Source organism: Pristis pectinata, chromosome 2 (genome assembly GCF_009764475.1).
Source record: "Pristis pectinata isolate sPriPec2 chromosome 2, sPriPec2.1.pri, whole genome shotgun sequence".
In the NCBI taxonomy this organism is placed as follows: Eukaryota; Metazoa; Chordata; class Chondrichthyes; order Rhinopristiformes; family Pristidae; genus Pristis; species Pristis pectinata.
Window position 1 is genome coordinate 145124201 of NC_067406.1, and position 13192 is coordinate 145137392.

General features: G+C 45.7%; 1 protein-coding gene across 1 annotated transcript in view; it reads right to left on the minus strand.

The window, feature by feature from the left end:
• The window catches only part of LOC127580818 (diacylglycerol kinase theta-like), a 200583-nt gene that overhangs the window by 48188 nt on the left and 139203 nt on the right, over positions 1–13192 (minus strand). The window contains 2 exon segments of the mRNA XM_052034735.1: positions 2994–3142; positions 12870–13021. Coding sequence (XP_051890695.1) covers positions 2994–3142; positions 12870–13021 — 301 coding nt within the window.

Below are 13192 nucleotides of genomic sequence, written 5' to 3' on the forward strand. Positions count from 1 at the left end.
TCTCACTCTAGTCATCCTCCTATTCTTCACATATGTGCAGAATGCTTGGGATTTTCCTTGATCCGACTCGCCAAGGCCTTCTCATGGCCTTTTCTAGCTCTCCTAAATCCATTCTTAACCTCATTCCTGGCGACCTTGTAACTTTCTAGAGCCCTGTCTGATCCCTGCTTCCTAAACCTCAAGCTTCTTTCTTCCTCTTCACTAGATATTCCACATCTATTGTCAACCATGGTTCCTTCACCCTACCATCCTTTTCCTGCCTCAATGAGACAAACCTACCCAGAATCCCATGCAAGTGATCTCTGAACAACCTCCACATTTCCATTGTGCATTTCCCTGAGTACATGTGCTCCCAATTTACACTCCCAAGTTATTGCCTAATAGCATCACAATTCCTACTCCCCTAATTAAATACTTTCCCATACTGTCTGCTCCTATCCCTCTCCAAGGCATGGGTAAAGGTCAGATAGTTGTGGTCACTCTCTCCGAAATGCTCTCCCACCGAGAGATCTAAAACCTGACCAGGTTCATTGCCTGGTACCAGATCCAGAATGGCCTCTCCTCTAGTTGGCCTGTCCACATATTGTGTCAGGAATCCTTCCTGGACACACCTAACAAATTCCACCCCAGCCAAACCTTTTGCACTAAGGAGGTGCCAATCAATATTAGGGAAGTTGAAATCACCCATGACAACAACCCTGTGATTTTTACACCTTTCCAAAATCTGCTTCCCGATCTGTTCCTCAATGTCTCTGTTGCTGCTGGGGGGTGTGGGGGGGGGGGGGGGGGTCTATAGAATACTTCCAATAGTGTGATCGCTCCCTTCCTGCTTCTGACCTCCACCCACACATACTCAGTAGACGATCCCTCCAGGACATCTTCCCTTTCTGCAGCTGTGATACTATCCCTGATTAGCAATGCTACTCCCCCACCTCTTTTACCTCCCTCCCTGTCCCTTTTGAAACATCTAAACCCCGGAATATCCAGCAGCCATTCCTGCCCTTGTGACACCTCCCTCTGCAACTGGATCGTTGACTTTCTGACCAACAGACTGAATCAGTGAGGATAGGCAGCAATACCTCCAGCATACTTATTCTCAACACTGATGGCCCACAAGGCTGCATCCTCAGCCCTCTACTCTACTCCCTATATACTCATGACTGCATGGCCAGATTCTGCTCTAACTCCATCTACAAGCTTGCAGAAGATACCACCATAGTGGGCTGTATCTCAAATAACGATTCGGAGTACAGGAAGGAGATAGAGAGCTAAGTGACATGGTGTCATGACAACCACCTTTCCCTCAATGTCAGCAAAACTAAAGAGCTAGTCATTGACTTCAGGAAAGGAGGCAGTGCACATGCACCTGTCTACATCAACGGTGCTGAGGTCAAGAGGGTTGAGAGCTTCAGGTTCCTTGGTCCAACCTCGTAGATGCCATGGCCAAGAAAGCTCACCAGCACCTCTACTTCGTCAGGAGGCCAAAGAAATTTGACATGTCCCCTTTAATACCAACTTTTATCAATGCACCATAGAAAGCATCCTATCTGGATGCATCATGGCTTGGTATGGCAACTGCTCTGCCCAGGACCGCAAGAAACTGCAGAGCTGTGGACACAGCCCAGCACGTCACAGAAACCAGCCTCCCCTCCATGGACCCTGTCTATACCTCTCGCTGCCTTGGTGAAGCAGCCAGCATAATCAAAGACCCCACCCACCCAGGTCAATTTCTCTTCTCCCCTCTCCCATCAGGCAGAAGATACAGGAGCCTGAGGGCACATAACACCGGGCTCAAGGACAGTTTCTATCCCCACTGTGATAAGACTATTGAACAGTTCCCTTATATGATGAAATGGACTCTTGACCTCACAATCATCTACTACCTTGTTATGACCTTGCACCTTATTGTCTACCTGCAATGCACTTCCCTGTAGCTGTGACACCTACCTTTTTCCTACCTTTTACTCTATATTCTGTTATTGTTTTAACCCTGTACTACCTCAATGCACTATAATGAATTGATTTGTATGATTGGTTTGCAAGACAAGTTTTTCACTGTACCTCCGTACAGTGACAATAATAAACCAATACCAATACCAATAATGGCCACAACATCGTAGTTCCATGTACTGACCCATGCTCTAAGTTCATCACCCTTATTCCTGATACTTCTTGCATTTAAATAGACACACTTCAACCCATCCAACTGGCTGCAATTTTGCTCAATCAAATGCCTATCCTTCCTCACAGTTTCTCTACACACCACATCAACCTGTACATCAACTGTCCCATCCTCTGACCTATCACTCGGATTCCCATTCCCCTGCCAAACTAGTTTAAACCCTCCGCAACAGCTCTAGCAAACTTTCCCGCAAGGATATTGGTCCCCCTCCATTTCAGGTGTAACCTGTCCCTTTTTTACAGGTCATACCTTCCCCAGAAGAGATCCCAATGATCCACAAATCTGAAACCCTGCCCCCTGCACCAATTTCTCAGCCACACATTCATCTGCCTAATCAACCTATTCTTACCCTCACTGGCCCGTGGCTCAGGCAGCAATCCAGAGATTACTAGCCTTGAGATCGTGCTTTTCAGCTTCCTACCCAGTTCCCCATACTCACTTTGAGGACCTCATCCTTTTTCCTACCTAAGTCATTGGTACCAATATGTACCACGACTTCTGGCTGCTCACCCTCCCCTTTAGAATGCTGTGGACCCAATCTGAGACATCCCCAACCCTAGCACCTGGGAGGCAACATACCATTCAGGAGTCTCTCACATCCACAGAATCTCCTGTCTGCTCCCCTAACTACAGAGTCCCCTGTCACTATTGCTCTCCTCCCCCTTCCCTTCTGAGCCACTAGCCTGCACTCATGCTCCCCTTGGGTCAGTCAATCCCTCCCCCTCATCATACCCCCTTGCTCTGCTTCCATTTCTCCCATTTGCCCACCAGTTATCACCTCTCGCCCCCACACCCCTCCCAAATGTCTCACCTGTTCCAAGGGGTAACACAGCAACAGGTGGCACAGGGCAGGTCAGCTTGTGTCGAATCTCTTCCAGAACTCCCAGAACCCAACCAACTGTCCCATCTCCCCCGCAAACCAGTATCCGGAAGTACGGAACATGTCGGAATGTGTGCAGCCTGGGGACAAAGACATTTATGGATGCAAGCTGTTTATAGACAACATCAGTGTATCAAAATATAAAGAGGCAGAATTGACCAACAACACTGTGAAAGGAATAGACAAATGTAATGTGAAATGCAACTCGTGAACAAGAACATCAGAGTACTTGGTCTCAAGTGTAAAACTAAATAGGTAAAGGGAGAAGTTACTTGAAGGGAATGGCTTTAAGTTAATATGAAGATAACAAAATGATAACTGGGTTACTATTTGATCCTGTCTCTCCCTCTGCTGGTAGCAGTGGGCATTTTACCAAAGTCAGGTACTTGGGTAGGAAAGGTACAAAGGGATATGGGGCAAATACAGGCAAATGGGAATAACTCAGGTAGGCACCTTGGTCGGCATGGACAAGTTGGGACAAAGGACCTGCTTCCATGCTGTAGAACTCTATGACTTTATGTTTCCACCCAGCAAAACATAAACTGCTGGAAGAACTCAGGTACTGACGAAAGGTCTCGAACTGAAACGTTGACCATCCCTTTGTCTCCACAGATGCTGCATGACCCGCTGAGTTCTTCCAGTAATTTATTGTTTGCACCAGATTCCATCATCTCCACAATTCAATGCAGCGTGATTTCCTTACAATGCAACCTTACAAAGCACTTAAACAACTTCTAAAAGGAGATTTGGATTTTGCATTCCAAATTTATTGGCAAAGCCTCATTTCTGCTCGTTAGAATGACAGATAATTATCTAAGAATTAAAAAATTAAATCCTGGATTCAGAACCTGCAGTGTTCCCATTGAATCTTTTAAACCAAAAAAATCCAAATTGAGTTGAGAAATTCCCTGATTCCAGAATTGAGTCCAATTGATCTCCTGTACGGTGAAGTGGGTATAAAGGCTCAGCTCCTCTACACTGCTATTTTAGGCACCTCACATTTCAAAAACTTGAGAAATTTTTAGTTTGGAAAAAAAATGCAGCTTATTGGGCTGAAGGTTTCCAAACAAAAGCAATACCACATTATTTCCCACATCATAGAAGCCAACATGTGCAGCTAAACACTCTTCAACACAGGACCCTGTGGCACAGGACTCTGCTATTTGGCCCACTGTGCCAGTGCTGGCTCTTTACTCAAGCAGTAATTAGTCCCATTCCCCTCTCCTTTCCCCACAGCTCTGTAAACCTTTCCTCTCCAAGTATTTATCCTGTGAACTCTGGTTGCCTTCTCTCAGTCTCTCCCTCTCATTAGTCAAAACCCTTCATGATTCTGGTCACCTGTCAAATCTATTCTTTACATCTTTTCTTAGGAGAATAGCCCAGCTTCTCCAGGATCTCCTGATGATATAAGGACATTATTGAAGGAGGCCATTTGGCCCCTCGTGCCTATTCCGCCATGTGGTAACATTGTGGCTGATCATTTGCTCAGTGCCACTTTCTGCAGGAAATTCCCCATCTCTCAATTCTATTAACAGCAAAGACTCTTGATCTCTGTATGGAATGACTTGGGTAGAGAATTCCAAAGGTTCAGAATCAGAATTATTATCACTGACAAATGTCGTGAAATTTGTGGTTTTGCGGCAGCAGTACAGTGCAAGACATAAAGACATAAAAATTACTATAAGTTACAAAAATAAATAAATAGTGCAAAAAAGGAATAACGAAGTAGTGTTCATGGGTTCATGGACCATTCAGAAATCTGATGGTGGAGGGGAAGAAGCTATTCCTGAAACATTGAGTGTGGGTCTTCAGGCTCCTGTACCTCCTCCCCAATGATAGTAACGTGAAGAGGGCATGTCCCGGATGTTCAGGGTCATAAATCATAGAATCATAGAACAGAACAGCACAATACAGGCCCTTCGGCCCATAATGTTGTGCCGACCTTTAAACCTTGCCTAAGACTATCTAACCCCTTCCTCCCACATATCCCTCTATTTTAAATTCCTCCATATGCTTATCTAGCAATCTCTTGAATTTGACCAATGTACCTGCCTCCACCACCACCCCAGGCAGCGCATTCCATGCACCAACCACTCTCTGGGTAAAAAACCTCCCTCTGATATCTCCCTTGAACTTCCCACCCATTACTTTAAAGCCATGCCCTCTTGTATTGAGCATTGGTGCCCTGGGAAAGAGGCGCTGGCTGTCCACTCTATCTATTCTTCTTAATATTTTGTATACCTCTATCATGTCTCCTCTTGTCCTCCTTCTCTCCAAAAACTAATGCCCTAGCTCCCTTAGTCTCTCCTCATAATGCATACTCTCAAAACCAGGCAGCATCCTGGTAAATCTCCTCTGCACCCTTTCCAACGCTTCCACATCCTTCCTATAATGAGGTGACCAGAACTGGACACAGTACTCCAAGTATGGCCTAACCAGAGTTTTGTAGAGCTGCATCATTACCTCGCGGCTCTTAAACCTGATCCCAAAACTTGTGAATGCTAACATCCCATAAGCTTTCTTAACTACCCTATCCACCTGTGAGGCAACTTTCAGGGATCTGTGGATATGAACTCCCAGATCCCTCTGCTCCTCCACACTACCCAGAATCCTGTCATTGACTTTGTACTCCACCCTGGAGTTTGTCCTTCCAAAGTGTACCACCTCACACTTCTCCGGGTTTCAAATGGGTTCTGTGATTCTAAGTCAGGCCCTGGGGACTTATCTGTCCTAATATTTTCTAACAGCTTCAATACATCCTCCCTCTACATGCTCCAGAACGTTAACGTTACCAACACTGTCCTCAGCGTCATCAAGGCCCCTCTCCTTGGTGAATACTGAAGAGAAGTATTCATTGAGGACCTCACCCACTTCCACAGCTTCCAGGCACATCTTCCCACCTTTGTCTCTAATCAGTCCTACCTTTACTCTCGTCATCCTTCTGCTCTTCACAAAAGTGAAAAAAGCCTTGGGATTTTCCTTAACCCCACTCGCCAAGGCCTTTTCATGTCCCCTTCTTGCTCTCCTCAGACCCTTCTTAAGTTCCTTCCTTGCTACCCTATATTCCTCACAAGATGGATGTCACCTTCTTGAGCCACCGCCTCTTGAAGATGTCTTCGATGGTGGGGAGGGTTGTGCCCGTGATGGAGCTGGCTGAATCTACAACCCTCTACAGCCTCCATACCAGGCAGTGATGCAACCAGTCAGAATGCTCTCCACCGTACATCTATAGAAATTTGCAAGTCTTTGGTGACATACCAAATCTCCTCAAACTCCTAATGAAGTAGAGCTGCAGTCATGCCTTCTTCGTGATTGCATCAATGTGTTGGACCCAGGATAGATCCTCCGAGATGTTAAGAACTTGAAGCTGCTCACACTTTCCATCACTGGCCCCTCAGTGAAGGGTGGTGTGTTATCTTGACTTCCCTTTCCTGAAGTCCACAATCAGTTCCTTGGTCTTGCTGACATTGAGTGTGAGGTTGTTGTTGCAACACCACTCAACCAGCCGATCTATCTCACTCCTGTACGGCTCCTCATTGCCATCTGAGATCTACCAACAACAGTGGTGTCATCGGTGAATTTATAGATGGCATTTGAGCTGTGCCTAGCCACAGTCATGAGTGTAGAGAGACTACAGCAGTGGGCTAAGCATGCATTCTTGAGGGGCGCCTGTGTTGATTGTCAGCGAGGAGGAGACGTTACTACTGATCCGCACTGACTGTGGTCTCCCAATAAAGAGGTTGAGGATCCAGTTGCAGAGGGAGGTACAGAGGTCCAGGTTTAGAAGCTTGTTTATTAGTACTGAGGGGATGATGATGTTGAATGCCAAGCTGTAATCGATAAACAGCAGCCTGACATATGTTTTGCTGTTGTCTAGGTCCTCCAAAGCTGAGTAGAGAGCCAGTGAGATTGTGTCCACTGTAAACTTGTTGTGGTGGTTGGCAAATTGCACTGGGTGCAGGTCCTTGCTCGGGCAAGAGTTAATTCTAGCCATGACCAACCTTTCAAAGCACTTTTATCTCAGTAGATGCGAGTGCTACCAGGCGATAGTTGTTGAGGCAGCTCACCCTGCTCTTCTTGGGCACCGGTATGATTGATGCCCTTTTGAAGCAGGCTCTCATGACAGCCTTCCGTAGGTCGTACCTGGACTTCTTGTAGGGTTCTGGATCACTGGTCTTGAACACCACAGATCTAGCCCTCAGCATACTGCAAATCTCCTGGTTCATTCCAGGGTTTCTGGTTTGGGAAAACTTGGTATATTCTCGATGGCACACATTCATCAATGCATGGCTTGATGAAGTCGGTGATGGCTGTGGCATATTCATTCAGATCTGAAGATGAATCCCTGAAGGTGGTCCAGTCCACTGACTCAAAGTAGTCCTGTAAGCGTTCCTCCTCGTCCCTTGACCAGACCTTCGTGGTCCTCACCACTGGTGCTGCCGTCCTCAATCTCTGCCTATAGGTCAGGAGTAGAAGTACAGCCAGGTGATCGGACTTGCCAAAGTGCGGGCATGGGATGGCATGGTCAGTGGTCTTGATGGTGGCGTAACAGTGATCGAGTGTGTTGGCACCTCTGGTCCCACTGGTGACATGTTGGTGGTAGCTTGTCAGAGACATCTTCAAGGTGCCTGGTTGATCGGGAAGGCATCAGGGTGCACTGTCTCGTGACTGTTGATCAGGGTGCTCAGCTCCCCTAGTGCCAGCTTGACATTTGCCAGGGGTGGAACGTTCACCGCTACCAAGATGACGGCGGAGAACTCCCTCGGCAGATAAAAAGGACAAGACTGCCAGATGTTCCAGGTTGGGAGAGCAGGACTGAGACAGAACCATCACGTCTGTGCACCATGATGAGTTAATCATGAAGCAAGCGTCGCCGCCTCTGCCTTTACCTGATGCCGCCGTCCAGTCCATGCGGTGGGTGGTGAAGCCTTCGGGCTGGAGCACTGTGTCCGGAGTGCTGGAGACAAGCCATGTCTCTGTAAAGCAGAGTACACAACAGTCCCAGCTGTCCCAGGTGTCTTGCTCTGCGGTCTTCAATTTTATTTTCCAAAGACTGTATATTAGCCAGGAGGATAGCGGGGCCTTAGGACCCTGTGTTTCAGTTTTACCTGCAGCCACGTTTCCTACTCTCTGAGTGCAGAGGTTGCCTCTCATCTCGGTTCTGAATGGCTCACCCCTTATTGTGGTTCACGACACTGCAGCAAGGGGCAGCGCATGCCTGTTGTCACTTCAGTGTGTGCCAAGTCACAGTGCTGGAGACGCCAGTTTATGGTGCTGACGGTGAGCTGGAAATCTCAATGTTCTGGGCTAAACAGTGTGGGACATCCCAGTATGTGCTGGAAATCTCCATGTGCACTTGAAATTTGATTTATTTGTGAGTCTTTTATAGACCAGTTGATTAGATCAGGATCAACACGTTCCTGTGAGGATGAAAGATGGCGATAGCAAGGTTCGGGAACCTTGGATGACAACTGATATAGTAAGTTAGAACATAAGAAATAGGAGCAGGAGGAGGCCATCTGGCCCATCGAGCCTGCTCCGCCATTCAATAAGATCCTAGCTAATCTGGCCGTGGACTCAGATCCACCTACCTGCCTTTTCCCCATAATCCTTAACTCCCCTACTATGCAAAAATCTAATTGTGTATTAAATATATTTAATGAGGTAGCTGCTACTGCTTCCCTGGGCAGAGAATTCCACAGATTCACTACCCTGGGAAAAGCAATTCCTCCTCATCTCCGTCCTAAATCTATTCCCCCAAATCTTGAGGCTATGTCCTCTAGTTCTAGTCTCACCTATCAGTGGAAACAACCTTCCTGCCTCTTTTTTATCTATCCCTTTCATAATCTTATACGTTTCCATAAGATCCTTTCACATTCTTCTGAATTCCAGCAAGTATAGTCCCAGGCAGCTCAACCTCTCCTCATAGGCTAACCCCCTCATCTCCAGAATGAACCTGATGAACCTCCTCTGCACCGCCTCCAAAGCCAGTACATCTTTCCTCAAGTAACGAGACAAGAACTGTACGCAGTACTCCAGGTGTGGCCTCACCAGTAGCCTCTACAGTTGCAGCATAACCTCCCTGCTCTTAAATTCAATCCCTCTAGCAATGAAGGCCAATATTCTATTTGCCTTCTTGATAACCTGTTGTACCTGAAAACCAACCTTTTGTGATTCATGCACAAGCACTGCCAAGTCCCTCTGCACAACAGCATGCTGCAAACTTTCACCATTTAAGTAATAACCTGATCTTCTATTTTTCCTTCCAAAGTGGATGACCTTGCATTTACCAACATTGTACTCCATCTGCCAGAACCTTGCCCACTCACTTAACCCATCTATATCTCTCTGCAGACTCTCCGCATCCTCTGCACAATTTGCTTTTCCACTCAATTTAGTGTCATCAGCAAACTTAGATACGTTACACTCGGTCCCCTCTTCCAAACCGTTAATGTATATCATGAACAGTTGCAGGCCCAGCACCGACCCCTGTGGCACCCCACTCACCACTCATTGCCAACCAGAGAAACCCATTAATCCCAACTCTCTGCCTTCTATTGGCTAACCAATCCCCTATCCATGCTAATACATTACCCCAACTCCATGCAGACTTATCCATGTCTTTTATGCAGCACCTTATTGAAAGCCTTCTGGAAACCCAAGTATACAACATCCACCTGTTCCCCTCTATCCACTGCACTCATTATATTCTCAAAGAACTCCAGTAAGTTTGTCAAACAGGACCTGCCCTTTTTGAATCCATGTTGTGTCTGCCTGACAGAACCATTTCTATCCAGATGTCTTGCTATATCTTCCTTAACACTAGCTTCAAGCATTTTCCCGAATACAGACATTAAGCTAACTGTCCTATAGTTACCTGCCTTTTGCCTCCATCCTTTTTTAAACAGTGGCGTGACATTCGCTGTCTTCCAATCCACCGGGACCTGCCCAGAGTCCAGAGAGTTTTGGTAACATATCACAAAGCCTCTATTATAACTTCTGCTGTTTCTTTCAGTCCCTGGGATACATCCCGTCAGGACCAAGGGACTTGTCTACCTTCAGACCCACTAGTTTGCTCATCACTACCTCTTTAGTGACAGCGATTATATCGAGGTCCTCACCTCCCATCGCATCCAGATCATCTCTCTTTGGCATATTAGATGTGTCCTCCACCGTGGTTCTCCCCACCCTTATTCTCCCCACCCTTATTGTCCTTGCTTTGAACTGGAATATACTTTTGTTGAAAAATCTCTTTGTAAGTCTTCCACTGTTCCTCAACTGTCCCATCATATAGCCTGTGTTTCCAGTCTATGCTAACCAACTCCTCCCTTGTCCCATTGTAATCTCCCTTGTTTAGGCATAATACACTGGTTTTAGATTGAACTTCTTCACCCTCCACTTGTATGAGGAATTCAATCATACTATGCTCACTCCTTCCAAGAGGATCTCGAACTACAAGATCATTAATTTTACCCCTCTCATTGCACAGGACCAGATTTAAGATAGCATTTTCCCTTGTATGTTAACATGATGTTCAAGAAAGCTATTGTGGATGCATTCTATGAAGTCCTCCTCAAGGCTGCCTCGACCGACTTGATTTGCCCAATCTATGTGGAAGTTAAAGTCCCCCATGACAACTGCCATTCCATTCTTACATGCATCAGATATTTCTTGGTTTACTTGCCTGTGCCACTGTAATGTTATTATTTGGTGGCCTATAGACAACTCCCACCAGTGATTTTTTTTCCCTTTACCATTCCTAATCTCTACCCAGATGGACTCAATATCCTGCTCCCTAGATCTTATATCGTCTCTCACTATCGCCCTGATCTCATCCTTAATTAAGAGGCTACCCCACCTCCCTACCTTCCTGCTTGTCCTTCCATATTACCTGATGCCCTTGGATATTTAATTCCCCCTCATCTCCACCCCGCAACCACATTTCTGTAATGGCCACTAAATCATACCTCTTTGTGTTGACTTGTGCCACAAGTTCACTGACCTTGTTTCAAATACTATGGGCATTCAGATAAAGTGCACTTACACTCATTGTCCTTTTAGAACCTAGTAACCTTTGTGCCCTTTGTGTTTGACTTTTCTGTACTCCGCTCTTACTTTTCTCTTTTCTACCTCTTGCTCTGGTCTCTGCTTTGCTTCCCTCTGTCTTTCTGCATGGATTCCCATCCCCCTGCCTTATTAGTTAAACCCCTTCCCAAGTTTGGTGAAAGAGAAAAAGGAAGCGTATGTAAGGTTTAGGAAGCTGAAATCAGACATAAGGCCTTGAGGAATATAAAGGAAGCAGGAAAGAACTTAAACAAGAAATTAGGAGGGCTAAAAGGAACCATGAAATGTCCTTGACAAGTAGGGTTAAGAATTCAAAAGCACTTTATATGTATGTTAGGAGCAGCTAGGGAAAGGGTAGGTCCACTCAAGGACTAGAGAGGAATTTATGTGTAGAGCCAGAGGAAGTGGGTGAGGTCGTTAATGAGTACTTCACAACAGCATTCACAAAGGAGAAGGACATGGATGATGGTGAGATTAGGGAGACATTTGTTGATATTCTAAGGCATGTTGATATTAGGAAGGAGGAGATGTTGGGGCTCTTGAAAACCATTAAGGTGGATAAGTCCCCAAGATCTATCCCAGGATACTGAGGAAACAAGGGAGAAGATTGCTGGGGCCTCGACAGATCTTTGTGTCCTCTTTAGCCACTGGTGAGGTCCCAGAAGACTGGAGAATAGCCAATGTTGTTCCCTTGTTTAAGAAGGGCACAGGGACGAACCAGGAAATCATGGGCCACTCATAGGGAAATTATTGGAGAAGAATTTTAGAGACAGGATTTATTCACATTTGGAAAAGCATGCCCTAATCAGTCAGGGTGTTGAGTATAAAGTTGGGAAAGCATATTGTAGCTGTATAAAACTTTGGTCAGGCCACGTTTGGAGTACTGTGTAATACTGATTGCCACATTACAGGAAGGATGTGGAGGCTTTGGAGAGGGAGATGTTCACCAGGATGTTGCCTGAATTGGAGTGTATAAGCTATAAGGAGAGGTTTGACAAACTTAGATTGTTTTCTCTGGAGTGTCAGAGGCTGAAGGGGGATCTGATAGAAGTTTATAACATCATGAGAGGCATCAATAGGGTAGATGGTCAGAGTCCTTTTCCCTAGGGTGGAAATGTCAAATACTGGAGGGAATAGGTTGAAGGTGAGCGGGGGAAAATTTAAAGTAGATATGAAAGGTAAATTTTTAACAGAGAGTGGTAGATGCCTAGAACACACTGCCAGGAGAGGTGGTAGAAGCAGATAAAACAGCAATGTTTAAGAGACATTTAGACAGACACATGAACAGGCAGGGAATGAAGGGATACAGACAACGTGCAGGCAGCTGGGATTAGTTATGTTTGGCACAGACATGGTGGGCTGAAGGGCCTGTTCCTATGCTGTACTGTTCTGTGTATATCTGTGATTCCCTTTAACCCTGGTTAGAATCTTTTAGATTTATCCTTTTATCAGCAATACTGAATATGTCAATTTTTCCAAAGCATTAACATGACTTTTCAAATGACTTCAATCCATGGAAACAAAGAATAAGACGGCAAAGGTGGCAGACATTTGGTCCATTTAACTGATGGTGTGGCTGGAGTCTCTGCCAAAGTGCAGAGTGAGGCAGATGAGCACCAAGAGGGCAGATCACAACATGTGTTCCACACAAGATCAATAAATAATCTTGCACTGCACACTGAATATCCTTACAATTCCAATTCCTTGTTTGTCAAAGGTATCCTCTACAAACTGATACTTTACCCAGACAAAGGCCCTCCATTTGTAAGGTCAAAGACCTGATGAGGATTCAGAAGCTTCCGGAAACAGTACAGCAGCTCTCGGCCTTTCAATCCCCCACTTTTTGGATTCACAAACAAAAGGAGAGGGTAGGAATCTGGAGGCAGCTGTGAGACCTGAAAATAAAAAAAGTTATTAACTGCATGTTCAGAAGTATTGACCGATTCCAGGCTTGCACAGTGAAGATAAATGGCTGAAGACCTCAGTGAGTGTCAGGAAGAGCGAACCTAACTGAAAACACACAGTAATTCTTGGACATATCAGTATCAAGAAAAGTGGTCACTTTG